General features: G+C 47.3%; 1 protein-coding gene across 4 annotated transcripts in view; it reads right to left on the reverse strand.

Moving 5' to 3' along the window:
- Positions 1 to 1,005: 1,005 nt before the first annotated feature.
- The window catches only part of MRTFA (myocardin related transcription factor A), a 98,199-nt gene continuing 73,649 nt past the window's right edge, over positions 1,006 to 25,555 (reverse strand). For 3 of the 4 annotated variants that reach the window (XM_030478348.1, XM_030478350.1, XM_030478349.1), the window contains 12 exons: positions 16,690 to 16,745; positions 15,077 to 15,152; positions 14,254 to 14,415; positions 12,649 to 12,824; positions 12,031 to 12,186; positions 11,315 to 11,565; positions 10,815 to 10,986; positions 9,421 to 10,536; positions 8,112 to 8,261; positions 5,603 to 5,776; positions 5,155 to 5,215; positions 1,006 to 4,695 (listed from right to left, as the gene is read on the reverse strand). In XM_030478348.1, the coding sequence (XP_030334208.1) occupies positions 4,196 to 4,695; positions 5,155 to 5,215; positions 5,603 to 5,776; positions 8,112 to 8,261; positions 9,421 to 10,536; positions 10,815 to 10,986; positions 11,315 to 11,565; positions 12,031 to 12,186; positions 12,649 to 12,824; positions 14,254 to 14,415; positions 15,077 to 15,152; positions 16,690 to 16,745 (3,050 nt within the window). In that variant the 3' untranslated portion in view covers positions 1,006 to 4,195. Of the gene's footprint in view, positions 4,696 to 5,154; positions 5,216 to 5,602; positions 5,777 to 8,111; positions 8,262 to 9,420; positions 10,537 to 10,814; positions 10,987 to 11,314; positions 11,566 to 12,030; positions 12,187 to 12,648; positions 12,825 to 14,253; positions 14,416 to 15,076; positions 15,958 to 16,689; positions 16,746 to 25,555 lie in introns of those variants that run through there. The other variant, XM_030478347.1, reaches the window with a different exon arrangement.

Raw genomic sequence — 25,555 nt, forward strand, 5'->3', positions numbered from 1 at the left:
GCACTGACTTCCGTTAGCGTCAAGCCGAGGTCTCTGTTCAACCTGCGCTTGGCACTTTGGGGGCTCCTCACCAGCCTTGCATCAGACCAGTGGCTGGGGCAGGAGCAGTTGTGCTGCCAGCAGCAGCCTCTCCACCACCTATCCTCCCTGAAGCGCAGCTCTGCTGCAGAGCCCCAGAAAAGCGGGAAGTACTCACACCTAGAGGGTGTACGGACACTGCAGGAGGAGGGCCAGTAGCAAAGGGAGCAGGGCTGGCAGAAACCAGGGCTGGGCAGTGGTGGAAAGCAGCATTGTCTGTGTAGCAACCAGTTCCTCCACAAAAAACAGGTGCAGCCTTGGCTGCACAGTGGGATGGTGACAGCACAGGGCCTGGGAGAACTGTGGGCAGAAGCCCACGTTCATGGGAGGGTGGAAGTTGCAGCATGTTTGCTGATGTGAAAATGAGTGGTTTCAGTCAAGGTAATTGGATTTGATGGATGAACCACTTGGTGGATAAAGAATTGCCTGGATGGTCGAACTCAAAGAGTCTCGGTCAATGGCTTGATGTCCAAGTGGAGGCCAGCAGTGAGTGGCATCCCTCTGGGGCTGGTACTGGGACCAGTGCTGTTCAGCATCTTTGTTAGTGACATAGGGGGATTGAGTGTGCCCTTGGCATGTTTGTGTGATGCAGTTGACAAGCTGGGGGGAAGGGATGCCATCCAGAGGGATGATAAAGGAAATAATAACAACAAGGGCAGAGGATACAATTGCTCACCACCAGCCGACCGATACCCAGCCCAACCCGAGCAGTGATCTGGGCCTTCCGGGTAACTCCCCATGGTTTATACACTGGGCATGACGTGCTATGGTATGGAATACCCCTTGGCCGGTTTGGGTCAGGTGTCCTGTCTCTGCTTCCTCCCGGCTTCCCCTCCTCCTGAAGGTTCACCCACCCTTAGCTGGAAAAGGCAGCGTGGCCCCACGCCCTCCCCCAGCAGAGCAGAGACACCTGTGAGCATGTGGCTGTTTGTTTGGAATTTTTTTTAATAAAATGGACTTTTTTTTTTTCAAATATCTGTAACTGAAAAAATAATTCAATTTAAAGATCCATTCTCTCCCCCGTTAACTTGTCACTTTTAGCCTTTTCCAGTTGAACACTCGCTCTGGATCTGATGCCCCAGCACCATCCGTCTCCAGTGGTGCTGACCACCCCTCGCCGCGTGCTGCATAGTGGAAGGGAGAGTGCGCGCTACTCAAATACACGTTACAAACAAGTAGTGGTTACAGCAGAAAGATTCAGGATTACATTCAAGGTAGAGGCAGAACATCAGACTTCATGGGTTTTCTTTCCCAATGGGTGCAAAAATGTACGTCCAGGGGAACACCTCTTCCGACAAAGAACTATTGAACTATTATTCAAACAAATAATAGTAAGAAAGCAGAGAACTGGGCTGGCCTGCTCTGGGCACTGCTTGGGGAAAAGGCTTTCTAATCTTTCTTTCCTGGGATGAGGTGCCATCTTCCCCTCTGCCCCTGGGCACAGGGTTAGCGCTCGCTCCCCTGGCAGAAGCCCCTTGTGCAGAGGGGCTCTGGCAGGTCGGCTGGGTTCCTCGGGAGGTGAGGCTCGTGGTGCTTCTGTGTCATCTGAGCTCCTTGGGGGCTCTTCAGCCCATCAGCCAATTTCAAGTAATTAAATTGGGGTCATTAAATTCCTACAGCGTTTCACAAATGACGGCGGGAGGGTGAAGGTGAGTGTGAGCAGCCGGGAGCTCAGCCTGTCCCCAGCAACCCCAGGGAGGGCTACATTGGTGACCAGCACTGACACCTCTGCCACGGGCCAGGGTCAGGCTGGGGGTGCACCCACCTGCCTCTAGGAGCTCACTGCACTTCGGTAAGTTCATTCTTTATTTACTAGTTGCAGCTTTGTGAGTGTTTGTACAAAAAAACCGCAGCTGGGTGGTGTTTGGGGCTGCGGGTTACTGTGGGCTATAGAAGGTGATTTCGTGTGAGTTTGCAGCCTCCCTTTTCCCTCTTAGCATTTGAAAGATCCCCTCCAGTAATTTCCTCCTAAGCAACTGATTACCTCCTGTGCCCACCTGGAACCAGGGGTGGGCAGATGCCCTGGGGAGAGCTCTGTAAAGCAATTGCACCTACTGCTCCCAGGCAACACCAGGAGAGAACTGAAGGAGGGCTCAGGGGGGGTGTCTGCCAGTCCCAGTTATTCCATCTTTAGGACATGACGTTGTAGCTTGGACAACAAAAAGCAGTCAGTGTTCCCTGGACACTGAGGGAGGCAGATAAGAGGCTCTGCCTTGCTTACAACTGGGGAGAGAAGGAAGCAGAGGGGGGCAGAAAGGAAGGAAGCTGCCATTAGGCTCCCCCTGCAAATGATTAAGAAAGTGGCTCCCCATGCAGTTAACAAGCAAATAGGGCTCAGGAAAGCAGGAGTTTCTCCCAGGCAAGGCCTCCCCCTGAGGAGAGTGCCAGGTACCAAAGGTGCAAGGGTGCAGCATGTGCCTGCTCCTCCCCAGCAGGGAAAGGTGGGGACAGCCAGCATCCTCAAGGAGACATTAAAAAGGATGGTGGTTTATCCGCCCATTGCCTGAGCAGGGTCAGCACCTTAGGCTGTATGATTTCAAACGCCACCACCTCCAGCTTTGCCCTCCCCAGCTCCCTCAGTCTGGACCCAGCTCAGGGCACAAGCAGAGACAGCTGCCTGGTGAGGCAAAGCTAGGCTCTGCCTCCCCTGGTAAACGTGGCAGTGAGTTACTACTAACCAACACAGGAATTCCAAAGTGACAGGAGTAACAGCATGAGAGAGAGCCAGAGGCCTGGGTTTCCAATGCAAAACCCTGCACAAGGAATAGCATCACCATGGCTCTGGGTGCTTTGGGGTACTCATCTGCCCTCGTGGCAGTCAGCAGCTGCCCTGAGGCACCAGCCCAGGACCCTCCATGGCAGCAGCTCACAGTGAACAGCCATTTGCTCTTGCCTTTTCCCCCCGTGGGCCTGGAGGGAAGGAAGAGCAGAGGTCAGCTGCCCGTCACTTGCTCCCACTTCTCCCCCAAAAGGGGCCCTCACAGTCGCGCCACTGAGCCAGGACCCTCGTGCCACACAACACCCCTTCTGCAGCACCATTTCCCCTTCCTCGCGCATCAGGGCTAACATCCCCAGCTGCCTCTTTCCACTGAGGCACCTGCTATAGGGAGGGAACAGCACAGCTGAAGGCAGGAGAGATTGCACATGGCCCCTAATGATATGTTGCTCATTGCCAGCTGTGCCCCATGCACCACCCCGGGACACTGGGATGCTTTTTTGTCCATAACCCCCACCATAGGTGCTGTGGAAGCTGGGGGGTAGCAGGTGCCTGCAGGCTCACCTCCAGAGGTCTGGGGCAGAGGAGGACAGATTTAACATGTAAGGACCTGGATTTTAGCACCTTAAAAATCTGCTTTGCAGCCCAAAGCGAGTGAAGCAAGCAGGCAGGCCTCTGCCAAGCTCAGCAATATTTGGGAACCCAGCTCAGACACTACCAGGTTGGTGGGGAAGCCTGGTTCCCTTTGGCTACATTTGGAAAAGGTGCCTGTTCTGCCCAGCTCCTCGCAGCCCTGCAGCAGATCAGACCCTCCCCTGACAGCCAGCCAGTGGTGCAGAGGGAGGCCACTGCAGCCAGTGCTCCTGCCTCTGTGTCCTGCCCCAGAGGTAGAATCCCCTTCTGCAACCGTTAAACCCACCATGCAGGGGCAGCACAACCCCCTTTATCTGTGCATCCCAGCAAGGTGTGGGGTGCTGCTTCTGCAAACAGCTCAGCCCAGTCATGCCCTGTCCCACTGCGAGGCGTGAGGGAACTCGTGCCCGGCAACAACGCGCTCCATGTGCTGCCATCCCTGCTCCTGCCTGGAGGAAGAGGGGCTGCCGGCTCCCTTCTCACCCCAGCTGGGTTAGGCTGCACAGAGCACGTAGGAGGCCACCAGCCCCACACCTCCTACAGCCTCTTCTGCCCCCAGCAGCCGCTGTCCCTGCCCTGGTCTGGCTGTGACTCAAGCAGCAGGTCTGCCTTTGCCACCTCTGCTGGCTCCGTGCAGGAAGGACACTGTTGGGGGAGGAGTACAAATACTAGGAGCTCATTTCTTTTTTTCTTTTTGGTTGACTGGCCTCTTCCCCCTGCATGCCCGTGCCCTCCCACTCCCATTCCCTTCAGTCTCTGCTCACAGAGTTACAAGCAAGAATCCCAGTGCAGCTGCAGATCGTGTCCATCAAGGAAGTCTGTGGAAAAGAGACTGGGAGCTGCAGTGCTAAGGGGAGCCAGGCTCATGACAGGCCCCCCTGGCAACTCCAGCCAGTCCATGCTGTCCAAGTTAGCCTCAGCCAGGTCCAGGGCTATGCCCCCCGACGGCTCGTGAGCAAAGTGCAATTCTGAGGTGTCCATAGGTGAAGGTGGGTGGTCCAGGATGGCCGAGCTGCTCAGCATCTCACTGTGGAGGTCATCAATCAGGGACAGGGGCTCCGGCCCATCGTGGCCTGCCATCAGCAGCGGGAGGCCGGTGCTGCTCTCCAGGAAGTCCTCCAGCCGGCCCACAAGGACCGTCTGCCCCAGGGACACTGGCACCACCAGCTCTGAGGAATGGTGGCTGCTGGGCGGTGGGGAGCAGGCTGGCGCCACCTGTGGGTCTTTCCCAGCTGGGGACGACTGATCCTTGAAGTCAGCAGAAATCTCTGTACAGGGAACAAACAAGCAGGCTGGGGTGAGGAAAAGCCTGGCCAAACACCAGAAGGATCGTTCCCTCCCCCTCTTCTTCCCTTCCACCGACCACGGCAACAGGGACCTCCCAGACTGAGCCACCACTGACCACCAACTGCAGTAAGGAAACACATCCTGTGCCCAAGCTTGGCTTTCTGTGGGGAGTTTTCAGCCTGCCTTCGGGAAATTCAAGCTCTATCCAGTATCGCAGAAGAGAGGTGCCCAGATCTGATGTAGCAGATCCACTGAGCGGCTTTGTATCATACCAATGCCTGACTGATATCTCCCTCAGTGCCTCAATGAACTGCCAGTGCTGAAGGCACTGGCAGGGACACAGGAGCAAAGACCTAGGCCATGACAGACTCTCCCCTCAGTGCTCTATAATCCCCAGGCTCCAACCCAGTCTCTGGGAAATGCTGGCTTTGCCTCCTTACCTCCACTTTCAATGAGAATGTCAAACAGGTCATCCATCTGCTGGCTGGAACAGCCGTTCTCCTGGGGAGAGCGAGTGCAGGGTTAGCTTCCTATTTATCAGGGGAGCTGCCACCTCCTGCAACACCCTCGGCTGCTGGTTCTCCTCCCTCACCCCAAGGTGGGTCTGTTGGCTAGCAAGAACGAGCACATGGAGGCACCACACCATAATCCTCTGTAACCCCACCTGTTTCTGATGGGGAAGTACTACCACTCACCAGACAGTGAGTGGCTGGGGGTCTCTACCTGTGGTTTAGGGTCTGCCCCAAACCTTTCAGAAGGAATTCAGCTAGGAAGGTGCAGTTGTGTCTTCGTTTTCTGTTACTGGCCCAGATCAGGAATCTAAGCAGATTTACAACAGCAACATTTCACCTGCTCTCCAAGGAAACCAGGGAGAAGAACTGCTCCCACCTGGGCCTTTGGCTGTTGTTTCATGGCCTCTTCATAGCCTGGTGGTTCTTTCATTGGGACCGAGGGAACAGGGAGAGGAGGCGGAGGAGTTCCAAAAAGCGACGTGTGCTGTTGCTGCTCCAGGTCCATCTGGGATGGAGAAGGGGCAGCAGGAGAGCTGGGCTGTGATGAGGGCTGTTCGGAAAGAAGGCAGAAGGGGTGATCAGGGGAAAGACCACACCAGCTCCTGTCTCACAGCTGCTTTGAGAGACTATCACCCTCTCTCTTGGTGAGTGCTGCCCAGAGGTTTGCACTGTTCTGCTCTGCTCCCTACAGCATGGCTGGCTGCAGGGTGGAAGACAGATTTCCCCTCCAACTCACAGCTGGAAATCTTTTGCTGACGTTTCTAACGCTAAAGCAACGCCACAAACCGCCATGGGGCTGCTCCTGGATGGGGAGAGCCTCATCTGCCCAAGTGGGGAATTCCTCTAGCACTTCGGAGAGAGAGGGCACTTCCCTTGCTGTGTTCAGCCTACTTTGCAGAACATATCCAGGACTCCTCTTTTACCCACCTCTCCCTGCAGTGCCTGCTTTGGGGACACAAGCAAGCTTTACTGGTAGCCAAGTTTCACAGCCTGATGGTGGGTGGAGGGCACCAGAGCACTCAGCACCAGGGACCTCCAAAGGAAACCCCAAGTGTTGTAGGAAGTGGTGCTCATGACTCAGCTTTACCAGATGAATCAGCACACAACTGCCCATAAGAAAAGTTAAAACAGGGATCAGTCTTTGCCTCTATAGCAGCTATGTGTGATCCACACTGAAGCTTGCTCCCTGGAGCAGTGATCCCCAGGTATTAGATGAATGCGAGTTCCAACACTCATACGTGTCGATGCTCTTCTTCCTCCTGTTTTCCCTGGAAAGCTGTTCATCTGTTCTGTGACCGGCAGGTAGAGGAGCTACTACAGGCCCCAGCTGGTAGAGCTGCTCTGGGGTCTGCTCTCTTCCTGAGAGGGGCTGGAAGCTGGTGGTGTGGCACAGGGCCCTGGAATGTGCTGGGAGTGTACCTTTTTTCACACACACTCCTTTGCCAGGAGCACCAATTTTCAGGGACCGTTTGTGGAAACCACTGGGGAAGAAGGGCTGCTGGTTTGGAGGTGCTGGGAAAGACAACATGAATATGGTGTGAGGCAGCTGCCCTCTGACCACCTGCAGACCTGGCTTCTGTCCCTACAGGGAGGCAAAAGAATTAGGAGAGTGACTACAGATGCTGCCACAGCACATGAGCTAAGGGAGTGTGAGGGAAAAGGTGCCACTGTTCACCTTCTGCATCTCCTCAAAGGTCTCAAAGCAAACCAAGGCACCGGACCTTTGCAAAGTGGGTATCCCACTCACTCTGACCACACTAGAAATTACTCCTGTCATAGAATCATAGAACAGTTAGAGTTGGAAAGGACCTTAAGATCATCTAGTTCCAACCCCCCTGCCATGGGCAGGGACACCTCACACTAGACCATGTCACCCAAGGCTCTGTCCAGCCTGGCCTTGAACACTGCCAGGCATGGAGCATTTACCACTTCTTTGGGCAGCCTGTTCCAGTGCGTCACCAACCTCATAGTAAAGAACTTCTTCCTTATATCTAACCTGAACTTCCCCTGTTGTAGTTGTCGTATTCTTTCAAAGATCTGACTCAGAAGTGATCCTAGAAGGTCTAGAAACTCATCATAATATTTCTTATCTTGATTACATGTTACAGAGAGCTAAAAATCAGCTAGAAACGGAAGAGATGCACAGCATCTTCACAACCATCACCTGGAGAAGGGGTAAAGCCAGAAGTGCTCTCTTTCCTGAACCACTGCACTTCACAAAGAGATGATTAACAGATGTGCTCAAGGCATGGGAATGGAAAGCACAACATGTTCATCAGTACCAGAGAGTAACAGGTCACATCCTTCCATCCCTGTCAGAGCTCATATGCCACCTTCAGCAGCAGACTGCTGCCCACACCACCCTCTCTCTATGCAGTAGCCACCTTTTCAGTTCAGCAGCACTCCTTTAAGAAGCAGGAACACCACTGTGAACCAAGGCTGCCCACCCTGGCCTCTCACCATTTTTAACAACTGATAGACAATGCTTGTTTAAAATACCAGCTCGTATTCTGCCCAAATGTCAGACCAAATTGTCAGGGTTTAGCCCAAAGCTCTTTGCTGTAAAGCCTCCACAACACTTCCAAGCATCCCCATGGACACTCCTGAAGCCTCATGTCTGATGAGCTCTCTCTCTCACAGCCAGTTCGGCAGGAGGCGGGGGAATGGAGAGGCCATGCTAGGCACCCCTTCTGCTGCCACATTCAAACCGAAAACCAAACACCCCTTGCAGCTGCAAGCTGGGGCAGAAGCTGCTGAGATCTCACTTGCTGTGATGATGGTATCTGACCAGGATTGTGCATGTGTGTCCCCTTCCCAACACTGCTACAAACCCTGGCAGCAGGCAAAGGAAATCAAGGAAGAAAAAGGAGCAGGCAGTGAGCTACCTTTCTGACAGACTGGTTTAGTCCTCTGGCCTGCTGCTGCTGCAGGGGCTGCTGTGGCTGCTTCTGCTGCTGTGTGGGCTGCTGAGGGGTGCTTGCAGGTAGCTGACATGGTGGTTGGCTGGAAGTTTTAGCGGGTGATGATTGTACTTTCTGGAAAGAAAAAAAAGGGTATCTGTGAGAAGTCATTCCCCAGACACAATGTGGAGCAAGGCTTAAAGGATGTTAAAGGATTTATGAAGTTTGGTTTTCCCCTGCTCTTTATTCTTTAGGGAATTCAGTGATTCATTCTGTTTCGCCAAGCAGAGAAATCAGATTGGGATGGGATTCAGAGTCCTAAAAGAGGAGGTAGTACCAGTCTAAATCCCTGGGCTATCCATGACATTCCTTGACGGCTGGCAGACCTGACACAGGACCTGCGCCCTTCTGGAGCAGCGGCTGGAGTTCAGGTGAGATACCCCAGGGTATCAAGGGTGACACTGGATGCTGGTATTTAGACAGCTGCCTGCTACACAGCAAATGCTCAGTGCCTGTCCCTGGTGGCAGGCACTGCCACTTGCTCTGCAGAAGGTGCAAGAAATGTAGCAGCAGAGAATGAAAATCTTCTCTGCCATGGAAGATGCTGGGGGTTGAGTCATGCCATAAAACCTAAGCATATTTATTCCTTCCTGGAAGAAATGCTTGGAACACTTCTGCTAAGTGCTGAGCTCATGCCAGCAGGGGAATAAGTAGATCACCTCTGATGAAAGACTCTGTTAACACTGAAATACTGACATGCACTAAAACAAAGAGCAGTCAAAAAGCAAACAGACTGCTCCCAGGGTCTGATTTCAGTTCTTGGTAGATAAAGTGACCTACCTATCACTCTGACTACAATCTCTCCAGTAAAGGACAAGAGGTGAAATACACTCTGCTTCTTTTACTACCACAGGCATAGCTAGTGGTGAAATGTGAAATGTGGCAGCAAAAACCCTTGTCCTCCAAGCTTGAGATCCTGCCTGACAAAAGGCAGAAGAGTTTGCCTTTGGAAGAATGCTGAACAGCCTGTGATGCACACAGTCAGTCCTGCATTGCTGTACACTGTTCATCATTGTCAAATTCCAGGCTTTTTGCTGAAGATCTGCTTACACTGCTTTGTTTTACAATGCCACGATCTACCAGCCATCGTAGTGAGCAACTCAGCCATTTTTCTATTTACTGCACTGAATTTCCACCATGTTAAGTCATCCTATGGTTGACTTAACCAGGAGCAGGAAGAGGGAGAGAAGAACTCAACTGCTTGCAGCAGGGATGTGATCTAACCCTTGCCCACCTGCAAGGTTGGGCAGCTACTCCCTGCCCTCCCGTGGGGCGAGAGGCCCTGCCTCTCGGTGTTCTGCTTGGTCACGGTGAGGACGATGTGGGTCCCTGTGGAGTCGGTGATGAGGGTGGGGGGCGGGCTGCCCTTGATGAGGTCGCTCAGGGCGCTCCCTTGCTGGCCAAGGAAAAGCCGCGGGCTGTGGGACTGGCACGGCGGCTCTGCTTCCGCGGCTGGCACCTCCTGCTTCACCATCACGGCTTTCTTTGGCACTGAGTTTGGATTCGAAGTGTCCATTTGGCTAGCGGTTGGTGCAGGGCTGAATTGGTCTGTTTGGCCACTGGATTGCTTTGCAGACTGGCAACTCAGGAAACCGTTTTCACTCTTGACCTGGATGCCAAATGCTGCCGGGTTGGAGGCAAGGGCTGTTCCTTCTCCCGCAGCCGCTGAGGCCGGTAGTGACTGCTGAGAGCGCTTCTCCTGCTCTAGCTGTAGTCTAAGCATCTCAACCAGCTGCTGCTTCTGCTTCAGCATGCGGGTGAGTTCCTCGATCTGCTTGTCCTTCTCCTGCAGCATCTGGTCTTTGTCCCTAACTTCTGCATCTCTGCTGTTGCCAGTGCTATACCGTTCTGACCTGGGTGCCGCGTTTACACTGCAGGAGGCAGACTTGGAGCTTTCTTCTTTCACCAGGAACTGCACTGGAGACGCCTGCAAGGTGAGCTGGGTCAGTGGTGAAGTCACCATCTCTCCAAAGGTGTCTCCGGTAGCCGAGTTCTCGTCCCCTGTGCTCATCTGCGAGCGCTCAGAAGGAGTTGGAGAAACAGGAGGAGTCGAGCCTGTGCTGCCAAACTTCATCATGCCGCCACCGGTGACTGTGGCCACAACTACTTCTGCTGGTGCAATGCCAGTGGTGACCAGGGCTGGCCCTGTGCTCAGCCTGGCAGCTGGGAAGGCTACCACCACTTCGGCAGCTTTTGGGAGCATGGCTGCTGTGCTGGGCTTGAGAGTGGGGGTTGTTTGGCTGGCTGCACCGTTCTGCTCTTGGTAAGCTCTGAGACGCTCAATCAGGTCTGTCTTTGTGCCTGAGACAGGCAAGGCCCTCAACTTCAGCTCTTGCTTCAGCTCTGCTACCTGATACAGGTAAAAAAAAGGGGGCAACATTAAGAGAACATACACTCTAACCAGAACAACTCTTAACAGTTACCAGAGCCATGGGGCAAACGACTAAACTGACCCTCCTGCAGGCCAACAAACCTGCACCACAGGTACAGACTGCAGGGTAGCAATACCAGCCTCTGTCACTAAATCCTGTCAGCCCACCTCAGCCCTGCTCTGGGGCAGCAACATCGTTCAGTACTGCCCTCTGACAATGGCAAAAAAGGGGCTGTGCAGCTTCACAGGACATTTACCTTCATCTCATCTAGGTTGGCAGGGAGAGGGCCAGGCTTGCCCATGGCAGCATTACTGTTTTGTCGCATTAGCCCACTGGAACCAGAGGATGCTGAAGATGTGCTGCTGGCTGTGGCAGAGAGACTGCGTACAGCAGGGGCACTGGCACCGCTCTGCTGCTCTCCTGAAGGCCTGCAGGGAAAGAAAAAACAAAGGCATCAAAACCAAGCTAGAAAGGCAACAAAAGCCCTTTAGTGTCAACAATCACATAGTTCAGAAACATCTGGGTCAGTAGTGCCATCCTAGACATTAAAGCACACTAATGGCTTTGACTATATCCATGACCCTTACTCTGCCAACCGACTCACTTCAGGCCCCTTTTGAGGCCTGCTGTAACCTGAAAAGATTTAAATGTGTCACACTCAATCGCCACACCTCACACCCAGAACACATTGCCTCTGACAACAGTACTGGGAAAGCAAGTGCTTCCTAAGAGAGAGCTGCCATTTAGGACCCATACTTTGGTGGGGCTGGCAGGATGGTCTGATAGTTGTAGTGCTGCTGCTGCTGGTTGAGGATCTGAAGCTGGAGAAAGAGCTGCTGCTGCTGCAGTATTTTGGCATAGGATGAATCCATGGGAGGAGCTCCCTTGTCCTGCTTTTGGTCCGGGGGAATATACTGATGATATTTAAGCTTCTTGACTTTCGGCTTCAACTCCTTGGCTTTTTTACTGCGCTGAGACTTCTCACTAGCAGACTTGGGCTGGCTTTGCTATTTAGAAGAAAAGGAGGAAGCAAATAAGAATGGAAATACTGAAATAATATAACACCCCACGTAAACCAGAACACACACTGGAATTTTAATTTCAAAATTCTCCAGATTTGACCTCAGGGTCTTTCCATGCTTCTCTAACTTAGGCAACAGTATGGTTACAGCACCTGCAGCAGCTTACACTGCACTACAATGCAGGTCACCTTTCCCAGCACACCAGATCACTTGCTCATCCAGTGCAGGCTCACTCAGATACCACTGATTGTTTCAAAACATTTTGCATTCAGGACCCATTTTACCAGACATTAAATGTTACAACCAGTGTCAGAGGAAGACACTCACAAGAAATCAGCTCTCCTTCCTTTGCATCTGTCAACATAGAATTTCCAACTCCAAACCTTCTTCAAAGTAACCATCTTATCTTCCTTCAGACTACAATTATGAAGAAATCAGCCAAAATAGTACCTTAATGAGTGTTGGTGGGGGCTTGGCAGCAGTAAGAGCTGCTCCGTTGGTAAGACTAGGGGGCAGAAGAGGCGGAGGTGGCAGAGGCGGGGGTGGCTGTTCAGGTAGGAAAAGTGTTTCACTGGAGTCTGCGCTGATCTGCAATTGGGATGTACCCTGCAGGGACAGAAAAAGGCACGATGAATACACATACAAGGAAGGAAACAGTTTAAAGAGAGTGCAGGAAATGCCCACTTACAGGGAAGCAGCACAGGTTTCAAGTCATTAATCTGACTCCTTTAACTCACTGCTTCAGTTATCCCTGAGAAGCAGCACATCTTCTCAGGGTAGAAAAGGAATCAAAATCCCACACTTGTACCTCCCAGCTTTGCCTGCCAGAACCAGTCACACACAGGCTGTATCACCAAGTGATGGTTGCTCCCCTTCCCCACACAGCACTACTGGGGGCTTCTGAATAACCAGAGGACTTCACCAACGCCACACAGAGCAGACCCCTTGTGAAATCTCACAGACTATACCTTTTAAGGATCCCTTGTTCTCACTTTTTAGGATCCTGTGCCAGAAATCAGCAGTAGCTGTGAAGCTCCAGGGCACTGCAGGAAGCCACCACATTCTCACCTGAGCTAGTGATGTGCCAGTGGTGTTAGGGAGAGGCTCACAAATCCGGGAGTCCATCGGCGATGGGACAGACCCCTGGGACTCATGGCTGGCTGGCTGTTCTGGGGAGAGGGCATCACTGCTGTCCTCATCAAAGGAGGAATTGTCTGCAACCTTTGGGTAGTTCACCTGTCCAACTAAAAACACAAACATCAACTGTGGTCTTTGAAGTGGAATAAGGAATTATTTCACTTGACACTAGATATTTCACAAAGATTAATGAAGACATGGAGAGAGAGGTGTCTGAGCTGTGCTTAAAGCACCAACTAAAATGAGAGAACACAGCCCAAACTGAATCAGTTGTATTTACATTCATCTCCACTATCAGGAGAATAAAATGATGCAGATTGGGGTGAATCATTTCCCTTGTTTCTTAGCCAGACAAATTCAGGAGGTATAACAAGAGCTACTTAACTCTGCCCAAACCCAGCTCTGTGGTATGGGCACTAAAGAAGGTTAGACACTGTAAGGTTGAGTCATTCTTTGATATTCATCCTGTGTGGTGAAAGGCAGAATGCCTTTTCAAGACAGAATCCCAAATTGCCCTCTAGTCTTCCAAGCAAACCAACAAAGGCTATGGATTAAGTGGTGGCCCTGACTGCTATTAACATTTCTGTCTGTCTACACGCACAGTAGATAAATTCATGTGAGCGTACATTTGTGAGGTACTAATGTTTTTTAGATTTTATTATCTCAAGTTAATCCTGGTAAGCATGGAAATACTATCATTTGCACCTAAGACAGAAGCAACAGAAATCCAGAGGTGTACTTTACTCAGTCAGAAGGAAGCCGTATCTCTAATGCTCCAATTCACAAGTTCACTCTTTCTCTTCCTCAACTACTTCTTGTGCAATGGTGAAGTCAGGCTCTCTCACAACACTGTGCTTTTCCTTTTTCATTAAAAGTATTCCATCTTGTTCACAGTTGTGTCCCATTTGTCTTTAAACTAGCTGTGCATGTTTAAGGGGATGAATAACCACAGACATACACAGACTGCTCAGTCTGGGGAGATGGAAAAGAGCACTGCTGAGGCAGTGGGAAGGCTATTCTTCAGCATTCCTTTCAGCCCTTGGAATGGCACTGGCATGATTTACATCTGTTCTGGTTTATTTTTAAAGGGGTTGAATCCTCTGAAGTTTTTAAGTTCACAGACAGCTTTTGTTTCACCACACCTGTTTATATTCTATCTCCTCTCCCTGATCTGAGGAGTAAGTCAGTGGGTTCTCACTGACCAAGGTTGCTGACATGTCAGACCGAGAGAGGGATCTCTAAGGAGAGAATCTACGGAATGCAATCTTCGACAGTCTTTCAAGTCTTTAGGGTATGCAATTGCTTTCACGTTATTCTGGGATGTCCATACTCTCTATAATTTAATGTCTTCATAGCACCATCTGGCTGGAGGGAGTTCTGTTTTTCAGAATCCTTGGGGCTGAAAGCCTGTGATTCTGAGACAGGAAAACAAGACCAACCAGAGGACCGCACTCTCTTAGACAGGGAGGTGGATCGATAGGAAATCACAGCTGCCTGTGGGAAATGCCCTCAACACAGATCTTCTTCTGGCCTTACCGATAATGGCCTCCTTCAGGCTTGATTCCACAGGCAAGATGTTCTTCTCCACCAGCTCCATGGGACCTGGCCTCTGCGCTATCTTCTCATTGAGGTCATCTGCCAGTCTGGCTCTCTTGAGCTTCAGCTGCTTAGCCTGCAAGGAGGGTTCAGCCGAGGTCTCTGTTTGGGGGAAAGTAAATAAAATGGTATCAATCCAGGAATGGTCAACCTATGCACTTCAGCAGTATTTTACTTCTATGCAGAAAGGTTACTGTAGATAACGGTAGGTAACTACAGAAAAATAGTTGCAGATAACAACAGATAACTATGCACTATAAAGATATGATAGTTATTATGTGTATCTAAGTTATATATATAACTATAGTAGCCCTTGTGACTCTAGAATAGGACAAATTCATTGTTCTCAAACTGATGTCTCCCAGTTCTGGTTCATCTTTTCCCTTTCAGTTGAATCCAGAGATGTGGTGTCCAGCACCTTTCTGAAACTGAGGTGCTTACTAATTAGATCAAATCTGTCTTACTCCCTCCTGGATATTTTATAGTGTCTTCCCTTAATAGAAGAGCAATCCATGGTCATTCTCTTACATTGTTGCTTAGCTACACAAAACTGCGCAAGTTGAGTTCACATAACAGATTCTTCTGAGAATCTCCCTGCAAGCAGAGTTGAATCCCTCCCAAGAAATCATGCAACAGGCATGATCTTCTGCCTGCTCTCAACTGAAAGAAAGACTTGGGGATCAGAGGTGAAATAGAAAGCTGATAAATAAGTAACTATGATCAAGTTTATTATTCATGTTTTCCTGTTTAGCATATGCCATACCTTCCAGAATGTGCATCCTAACCAGCTCTGATCTCTCTGGCCGGGACCGGATTTTCCGTTTCAGATAGTCCTCTGTCTGCAGCAAAGATAGACAAGCAAGAACCAATTTCAGGAGTGAGGTAATCTTGGACAGCACAAAGAGAAAAAACATCTTTAGTTGTTGCTGAGATCTAAACAAACGCAGAACAGAGAAGGGGCATATCTTCTGTTCCAGAACACCCAGAGAATGAGCTTATTCTAAAGATGACCTTCTACTGTAATCGCCTCGGTCAAACTGTGCACTGCTGGCCTGCAGAACAGAAACTATAACGGACTTCCTCAAGAGCTAAAGCTCTCTTTTCCCCTTTTATGCAACACTACTAACTTGTGTCAGGGTGAAATTCAAGGCATTTCTTTTTACATTAAAGATAAATGCACTGATTCCAGCAAATACTTTCATATACTGCTGGCTGACTTGTGTTTTGGGCATACTCTTTAATTTGTTTAAAGATATGTTAGTTGTTAAGCTAAAGACCCCATTCCCTTGGCAGGCAGCATCTAAATGCTACAAGAAGACTCATTTAATTTCCAGAGCTGCTTTTAGCTGTCTTTGGAGAACACACTACAGAGCAATGTACAGAGATGACCCTGCTTGGGCTGAGCACATTACCCTTTACAGAGCCCAGGAATGGGAATCTGGGAGCAATGGCTAACTGATTGGTAAGTACTGGCTATCAGGATGGGCCTTTAGAGAAAATAAATACTAAAGTTGATCAGAAAACTGCACCATACTTGCTCAATTGCCCCCACTAAAATATTAACTTAATAAGAAGGTTTAAGGAAAAAAAGAGAAAGAAGAAGGAAAAGCCTTTGGGACACTGGTCTTAATACAAAGTCCTCTCTTTCCACTGTTTAAAGTGTTAACACTCCTTTACAGACCTTAATCACAGCTGTAATTTATTAACTTATGTTGCTTTTACTTTTAAAACAAAATTTAGCCCAGCAGTCATAACAGGTTTTGTTCCCCTGCGGGCTAATCAGAAAAAACCCTATCCCCAGAGGCCTTTTGAGGAACAGAAATCATCAAGAAACCCCCCAGTTAGCAAAGGTACTGCATGAAATGTGACGCCTGGCTTCCTCTTGCTGTAGAGCCAAAAGTCTGTGTGATTTTTTTTTGCGGGGGGGATCCTCTCTATTAAATTTTCCATTTCTGATGGCCTAAATAAACAAATGCATGTGCAGGTAACACAGAAACCATAGTTTCCTCAAAGGTGGAACTGAGCTCACATGATAGGAGCATTTGAGGGCAAAATCAGACACCATAAAAAAAAAAAAAAAAAAGTAAAGTATATGGACAGTGGGGAAGAAGAATATCAGTGACTTCCAGAAATAAGACTCCAGGGGAAATCCAGGCATCGTATTCAATGGTTTTCAGGCACAACTGAGGGTTATCCACCACCACATACAAGCTAAAGAATATCCCATCCAATACATCTCTGACTACGTAGTGCTGTATTACATCTAAAACATGAACGATTCCCTTCTACATCTCATTTATAGCTACAGGATGCCCAAAACATAAGATATACTACTCCTGACCTCCCCAAAACATTAAAGACAATACTGCATCTTACCCTGGCCCGCTCCAAACTCCTTCTCTGTTCATGAAATGCAGCTGGACTTTTCAGAGCTGTTGAGAGGAAAACATTTAGAGAATTAGTGAGAATGACGGAACTGCACATCCTTTTGGGCCAACTAAGTTACATACACCGCAGCAACTGCCGCCTCCATCTTTCAACATGCTGGACCAGGTCTCCAGCTGGTATAAAGCAATGTGAATTGACATACTCCATTTGACAGCACGGGAGCTACAGGAACTGACCTGGACTTTCTGTGGGCTGCTGAAGAGACTAAGATGAGTACAATTCTAGTCGAACTAACCACTGTCGGCAAAATTGGGTCCAAGAACCTGAGCCAGAAACAGTCCCCCAGCAAATGCCTTTAAAAGCCTCAACACAGAGTAAGATAACCAGAACCCTTAAGTAAGGGACTGGCAGTGAAACATTGAAGAAATACATTAAATGGTTGGCAGGATGGAGGACAATCCTAATGAACTGTTAGTCCTCTTTACTACCTTTTAATGTCAAAGGAAGCTGCAAGTCTTTCCTTAATCTGCACCTGTGTTTTGTGTACAGCAAGGGCTGGTTTCAAATTCTACAGGTCTACAGGACATATATATTGCCCCATGTCAGAGGAACTCTAGTGAGAACAGGAACACTTGGACAGGAAAGTACATCTGTCTGTTGACAGAAAACCAAGACGTGAGGAATTAACAGCAGCTCTCCATATAACAGACCTCCTCACCCCCTCAAACTCAGTATAAAACCAGAGCCAAAATGGATCATGTTTTAAGAAACCGATCCTCTGCTGTCCAGGACCTTCTAACCCTGGAGGAATCTCTCACTCTGCCTCTCTGCTCCTCTGGAGCACACAAAGCTCATGTCCCACAGTAAAACTGGAGAGAGTGACAACGGTGTCACTAGCTCCTCATGGTTTTCCTGAATCCGCAAGTAGCTTTTTTAAAACGGTCACATTGTGGCTTGTATTCACAACTAGCTGAAGGGAACATAGTAACTTCTTTTCATATTTCTGAAATACTCACTCAACTCATTCCACTGCCCGGTGAAGTTTCTAAATTACCATCAAGTTAAAACAGCAAAATTAAAAAACTTCATCTTTAAAGATAAATTGTAAGTCTTATGAAGACAGAAATCTAAACTTGTACAGATAGTAACTCCAAAGTATTGCATCTAAGCCCTATGAAACATAGTCTACGCATTATTTTTCACTTAAGACCAATGATCAAATACTTCTCAAACATAACTTCATAATGAAATCTCAAAAGACTATAAAAAATAGAAGCCCTTGCGTAAAAGCAATGTATGAAACTATTTCCAATGCATGTGTAGACTCCTAAACTCTTTCCTAGAGACTAAAATGGAGTAGTCACAGACAAGACACACATTCTGTCCAAGTTCTAATGGGGTAAAAAGTAGAATTTAGCCCATATGCCTGGAATTCTGAACACACAAGGGCATCACAGGAGGGATTCAGACTACAGATGTGAATGAAGAATAATCTGTAGAATAAATTAACAGTAATTGAAAACTAACCATGGTGAGTGAGTACACAGACCCTTACAATGATGGGGTAAATAGTTCCTGTTCAGATTAAAGATAGTTTCGTACAGTCTGGTTATGGAGAGAAATCACCAGGGAAAGTTATGCAAGCTGTGAAATGGGAGTGCACTGACTGCACTTTGGGATAAACCAAAGTAAGACTAGAGATATGGTTTTGCAATAACTGCAAATATAATACAAAAACCTTCGCTGGCTGAGACATCAGTTCCTGGGCAGCCTGACCATCATACTTTGATGAAGAGCAAACAACAAATAATACTGTGAAATAATCTTTTCAAGCTGCATGACCTGCTTCTGAATATGCACGTGCTTGAACTTAAATACACGTTTCTTTCATTGTATGCATATCACAGGAAAGTGAAATAAAAGTTCAGGTGCACTTGGGCAAAGATACCATGCAATATATAAATTGGTCTAAAAATCTACACTGAGGACAAGTGAAGCAGACCTTATCTTGAGTCTTCAAAAGCTCTCTACCAGCAGAATGTGCAGACAGGGCAGTAATTCTTTACTCTCCCTTTCCTGCTTACCTCTGCCGTCAGTTAAGAGGCAGCAATGAACTTTAAGTGACATTTCCCTGACCGTAGCAAATGGTCAGGAAAGTCACTGTAGGAGCTCAGCCAATGTGACAGGTAGTCCAGGAAAATGTTTGCATATAGAAGAACAAAGCAAGAAGAAAAGAATCCCTGAGCAATAAAAAAAGAAAAGATAAACCCTCCTTCCAAACACATACACATTAAATAGTAAGTAATGCAAAACTGCTACAGCAAGAATCTTGTAAAGAACAATTTCAGTCTCTCATGACGAGTCCTCTGGAAACAAACACTGGGTTGTAGCTATCTGGGCTGGCAACATGACAGAAGACTTCATATTCGACCTCTGAAAATGTCAAGAGGGCACAAATCCTTCGCTGCTTCCCTCAGCAATCTAGGATGGGGCTGACATGTTAGAAGAGTGTGTCTATTGTAGATCGTGATCCTTTAGAAGTTAACTAAGCCTTGCACATTTTTCGGGCTTTGAAATGACTACATAGCCCAGAATTGTGGAACAAGAAATTCTGTCAACTGCACTATAGTAAATGGAAAAGAAAATAAAGATCCTATGAAGAACTCTGAAGCAATAAGGCTCTGGGTAAACTCTACAGGAGACTCACAATACAAATATGCCCCTTTTCCAGCTCCTACCACTGCCCTTCCCAGCTACTTGGCACCGATCCCTGCAAAACTGTTCCTACCCCTGTACCCTTCTGGCTTGCTCCACCAGAGTGCAGTTCAAAATGACCCATATTGACAAAGCTCTACTGTTCTCAGCTATAACAGCTCTTCTGGCTCATTCAAATGGTGTACGCAAATGAGCGGCTTAGCTGGTGGAGCAGAAGCAGGGGTAACCACGTAGGAAGGGGGCAGAACTGCTATCACTGACACAGAATTTGTATCCACAGCTCTTGGTACCTGAAGCAGCAGATATAACCAGCTATAACCATCACATAGGGATGAAAGAACTCCAATCACCTAATGCCTTTAACCTCTGAGGCTGGATAAAATATACTGAACTATTCTTTACAGTAGTTTGCCCAACCTGTTCTTGAAGACTTCTCACGAAAAAATGTGATATTATTGCAAAGAAATTATCCTGGTGCATAGACGTCTTTACTATGCAAAAACCTTCCTGAAGGTACACAGCACTGTACCAGCCACTAGGAAGAAAAATAAACTCTATCCCAGCTGAAACGAGAAGACTGTCTAACTTACGTTTCCTTTCGTATAATTTATACTCATTATTCCCTGCCTTACCTGCAATCATTACAGAGAACAATTTATTCTCTTTCTGTTTGCACCTATCCCTATATATTTAAAAACTGGTTTTCCTATAGTCTTCTGTTACATTGAATGACCCAAGCCAGTTGCTTCAACCTTCACTTACAGGTAACATTTCCCAGACCTTTGCTCTTTACTTACTTTTGGACTCCTTCCATTTATTTTCCATTTTTCTTGAAGTACAGTGTCCAAAGTTGGGTACATATTCCAGCCTGGGCTTTATCAGCTTTTATAAAGCTAAATGATTATTAAATAACACTTCTCAGTTATATGTCCCAGCCAGTTTGCCTTTTTTGTGTAAATAAAATGCATTAACATGTTCACTTGTGCTTGGCTCACAAACCATGAAAGGTCTCCAACCCTCATCTGCAGAGCTGCTATCCAGCCAGCCATTCTCCATCTTCAATTCATGCCACAGACTAGGCATACCAAAATGTAGAACTCTGCATTCTTTCTTTGGTTTTGCCCTGTACTTCTCAGCTTCTCCAAATACTGAGAGTCCCAATCCTGTCTTCCTCCCAACCTCCTAACTTGCAAGTTTAATAAATATGCACAGTTCCCTTGTTTAAATCAAATTACTGAAAATACTGAATCGTATCAGACACTGACCTTCTCCCTCCCCACCCCACCCAAAAGCCCTACTCAAGACATCCTCCCAGTTTGACACCAAGCCTTTATTTCAATGCTGTTCTCTCACCAGCTGCAATCACAGCTTCAAGTTATCCCATCTTGCTTACAAAAAGATCAAGCAAGCCTGTCTTAAGTACCCTACTGAAGCCAGGAAGTGCAAAAAGACGTTTAACACCCTGACTTCCTGGGGAGGCAGTTCAACAAATATTTAGTCTGGTGGTAGGTCCAATAAGTAATGAGCTCTTTTTTGCTCTCCCCCACGTCCCAGCATTTCTGCTTTGCCATTGATGCTCCAGTTGTACTCACAGCGCACAAGGAGCTATACTAGGGAACTGTCACCATAAAGTAACTCCAGCATCTCCCCATGGCACTTGCCCCTCTAGTTAACTTGATTCAAATCCTTGATCTAGGTAACTGCATGGCCAGCTTTGCCAGCAAAACTTGGGTGAGCCCCTGATGAGAATAGAGTGCTTCCAGAGAAAAAACAAACTTGCCAAACTACAACAGTAGTCTTAGCTGTTGAGAGTCTTTGTTTTCCACTGTATGCAGAAAAAAATTCCTTTACGTTCCTCTTCTACTGAGATATTGGAGAACACAGAAGTAACGTCTGCCATGCCCAGTTTCAGTTAGTTACGCCTTTTGCCTGCCTTTCTGATTTTGTTTCTACATCGTATGTGTGTGCTATTTTCACTATCAGTGAACTGTGGTTACACTTTCTGCCCTTGTTCCTGTACCTAGGCCTGGGACAAAGCATGTTAGCCCTCAGTTATGCTGACAAAACCTTCTGTGGGCTCAGATCACAGTTGTTTTGAAAGAGTTATTTTAACTTGTATTGGTATGCTGGTTTACAGCATGTCTCCACACACTAGTGTCAGCAAAGCTGAGCACAACTGCCCTGCCAGACAGGCAGAAAAAAGAGGCTGGGTTTAAGGTCAGTCCTGCAGCAAGAGTCCCCACGTTGCTGAACCACGGCTCTTGTGTCTTCAGATTGCCCCATCCACCTTAGGAAAAACAGCCTGTTGTTACAAATGGCTGAACAAGCACTAAAAATGGCATAGTGATAGAAGGGATGACAGCATCACCAACAGGGTTTGGGACAGCACAGGCCAGAGGGTGCCCTTCACTGAGTTGTACGTACTTTTGTCCACTTGGACACCCATCTGACAATTTGCAGCATTTACTGTCAGGAGGATGAGCTTTACCCCTCACATTTAGATGACTGACAGCAGTATGTGATTTTCCTGCCACAGATGGGCAGGCTATCAAGGATCTCATGAAATTCCTACCACATACATTCTATTTTTTTCATGTCTCTCCTCCTTGTTGTGGACCATTTTGATGCTTCATCACCAGAATTCCTGAAGCATTAGTATTTTTGTGGTCACACCCTTAGCTACCATGAGAAATCTCCCTGGAGATCAATGATGCAACTGTTTTGTGTCTCCACCCTGCTTCAAAAATGTTTGCAGCTATACATTGCAACTGTTGTCCTTCCATCTGACCCCCAAAAGCTATGCAGCAGAACACAGGACCATCTTCAACCATGCACACCTTTCCATGCAAAGCACAGAGATGGAAGTTGCTACTCTTCAAAGCAATGTATTAATTCCTATAAAACAGGGTTCAAAACTGCAATGCATGAGTTCAGTGTTCCACAGTCCAAGCCACATTTTGAAGATGACAATGCGTGAATGAAGGAAGATACTGCTGCAAAGCTTCAAACTGGTGCTGCTATAAACAGACTGAATCAAGGCCCAGGAATCAATCCCAAATCTCCAGTTTAAGAGCAGAGACAAAAAGCCAGGCAAAATGGGTCAGACATTTCTGTTCAAGGTTACCCCACAGTGTACAAAATCAAATTTTAGCCTTGCAAAGCTTTCAAAGATGTTCATATGCAGATCTTCAAGTTCCTGTTACCTAGTGTGAGAAATAAGTGGAATCAGAACCAAATTCAGTCACTCTAAGAATGAAACACAGCAGGAGGACTGATGCAACTGCTGAGAAAAAGAGGTCAAAATGTCCGTCTGTACTCCCTGCATTTGCTTATGCAGCTGATAGAAGATGCCAAGGTTTGCAAGGAACCAAATAAAGGGAAGAAGGCAAAAGGGTCTTCACAGGTCATCATAGCTCAACTATCTAGTTAAGGAGAAGCTGCAAAACTTTCTGCAATGGGTAAGATCACTATTGTAGGCTATCAGACACGTAGGCTGACAGAGGAGAGACAGCACATGAGCTCTCCTTGGCCATAGTATCTACCTCATCATAGACAACAAGGTGACATTTGAACTGCAAATCAGTTGGTCAGATAACATGCAGTATTTGTAGAAAGGCTACAGCTAAATTTTAAATACTGAGTTAAGCATTCTGCTCTTCAGTTAGATAAGTGTCTGAGGGAAAGGTAAAATCTTCCTTTGCTATGACAAAGAGAAGCTCGTGTCCTGTCCAAACCCAACCTCAGACACGCTGACTTAATTCAGTGTCAGAAGGCCTTCTGCTCCAGCTATTCACCCCCGCTCCGAACAGAATTCTAGTTTCTCTCTCTTGTTTACTATGCTTTCGTAAAAAGATGAGATAAAGTGCTGCAAATAGGCTCAACAACTTCCTCTGTCGGTTCAGGGTGGGGCTCCCACCCTGTAGCATTTGGTGCATAACATTTGGTAAGAGACACAAAACTTGAATCACAGAGAAAGGCAGTTGGCACTTTCTCGTTCCCTTCATCTTCATCCCGCCTTCAAAAAGCATTTCTCATACCATGGAAGAAAAAAGTATTCAAAAACCAGAGTCACAAGCACAGAAGAATCTGTCATCTTGCTAGTGGGGCAGTATCAAAAAGCAGTATGCTGTAGAAATATGAAAATACACAGGTGAGAGAAAAGAGAGCTCCACCTGTATCTTTTTCTCCCTACGTAGCTCCAGGGAGTTTCACATCTGGTACACAGACCTGATCATACTTGAGAATTCTTGCTGATGTAACACCCCTGGCATTGGTAAGCCCACCCTCTGGATTGAAGCTAAAATCTGAGTATCAAGTTAAAGGTATGAAAAGAAGCCATAACTGGTATATTGTGATTATTCAAACTCCAAAATATATAAACTCAGAAAAATTTGAAATTAACATTGACATAAAAATAACAATCCAAATATTTTTATTAAGGTGAGAAACACATCTCTGGCACCCAAACAAATGCAGCTTTGCCCTTCTATGACACCCTTCAACAACGTCATTGTGATTAAAGAATTATGAGTATTTCTAGTCTCAAAGAGAAGGTGGCTGGAGAAATCTTCTCCTCTGTGTTGTAAATGTTGCCAGCCCTGCCAAAGCATGACATTACAGTTATAGTGCTACAGCTTTATCAAGTCTTCCCTATTACTCATAAGCCTGTACAGCGCACTGGCTTACAAAGCTCTTCTTCCCCAAAACTACTACTTTCCAGCTCCCTGAACTGGGCTTGCCCTGGCTGCACAAGCATCGGTATAGGCAGGACTGTGGTACCCTGCCTCCGCTCAATGCAGCTCAGCGCAGCTCAGCTTGCCACGGAGCCATGCACCAGCTGAGCTGCTTCCAATATCTGAAACAAGCACTTCTCCACAGCCCACATCCAGAACTCAGCAAAACTGTCAGTAACATTATTACAGTGGTATCTCCCTTATGAGGCAGCTGAGGATTTTCATTCATTTTAACTGTGTGAAAAGCCCCAAGCGTAGGTTTGTCGTGGCAAACATGCAAAATCATCAACAGAAAGGGCTAAGATTTTTTCAAGGCCCAACACTGAGTTAATTTAAACTCCAACAGATGTGTGTCATTTCTCAGAAAGTTCATCCTCTTCAGGAGCAAAATGGAAACTGTCACCTATGGTAACAGTTATCAGATCTATGGGTGACTATGGCCACAGCTTTGTGTCAAAGAACATTTACAGCAAGTGCAGATAATGTATAACCCACTCCGTCCATTGCCATTAACACTTAGCATTCAAAAGACATTACCTTCATCCTGAAATGAAAAATAAAAAAGGTAAAGCTTCATTACAATTAGGACTGTACCACCTCCAAGCTGAAAAGGACAAGGGAGACAAGGAACTTCTACCAGGACCCCTCTGATCCATGCATTCCTAAACCAGACTTCATGCCTGCTTCTTGGATGGATAATCACCCTTTGCAACCTCTTCTGACAACTTTATGGAGTGCCGAAGCTGAGGGAAGTGCGGGGCCATGAGAAGTAAAAGGAAAGACCATTCCCAGCCAATGAATGAACTGTGGGAACACGAAGGGAAAAAAAGCTGTATTACATACCAGATTCTACTCCCCTGAATTATTATGTTTCTCTTGCAACTGGCAGAGTTAAATCTTTTATCACTGCAGGGATCAAGGACTAAACGCAGCCTATCAAACCCCTAAGCACGGCCTTTTCTTTCTACAACTTCACAAAGGACAAACAGCACATTTCCATTACTAACACAATGAACTTTCCTACTCTAACCATGTCTTATTAATCACAGATGTTATAAACACATGGAAAACAATCACAGACAGCTATCTAAAAATATAAACAAACCAGGTGCAGTTATTAGGCCCCAGACAATAAGGCTGTCAGCTTAAATGGACAGACTTCTCCACACAAAGCCTCAAGGCTTTGTACTTCAAGAGCTCAAAGTCAAAAAAGCCCCAAATAATTCCTGGAAGACAAGTCACAGGTAGATGATCAAGTAAAATAAAACCAGTTACAGATTTTTGTGTTATATGCCACAAACAGAAATACACCTGCAAGTGCCCTCTGCTTAGTGCTCCAGCCTTACTCTCAGAGCATAACATCAAGTTATCAAAAGTCTTGCTGCAGCCTCTATATTTGAGGTCCC

Source organism: Strigops habroptila, chromosome 3 (genome assembly GCF_004027225.2).
Source record: "Strigops habroptila isolate Jane chromosome 3, bStrHab1.2.pri, whole genome shotgun sequence".
In the NCBI taxonomy this organism is placed as follows: Eukaryota; Metazoa; Chordata; class Aves; order Psittaciformes; family Psittacidae; genus Strigops; species Strigops habroptila.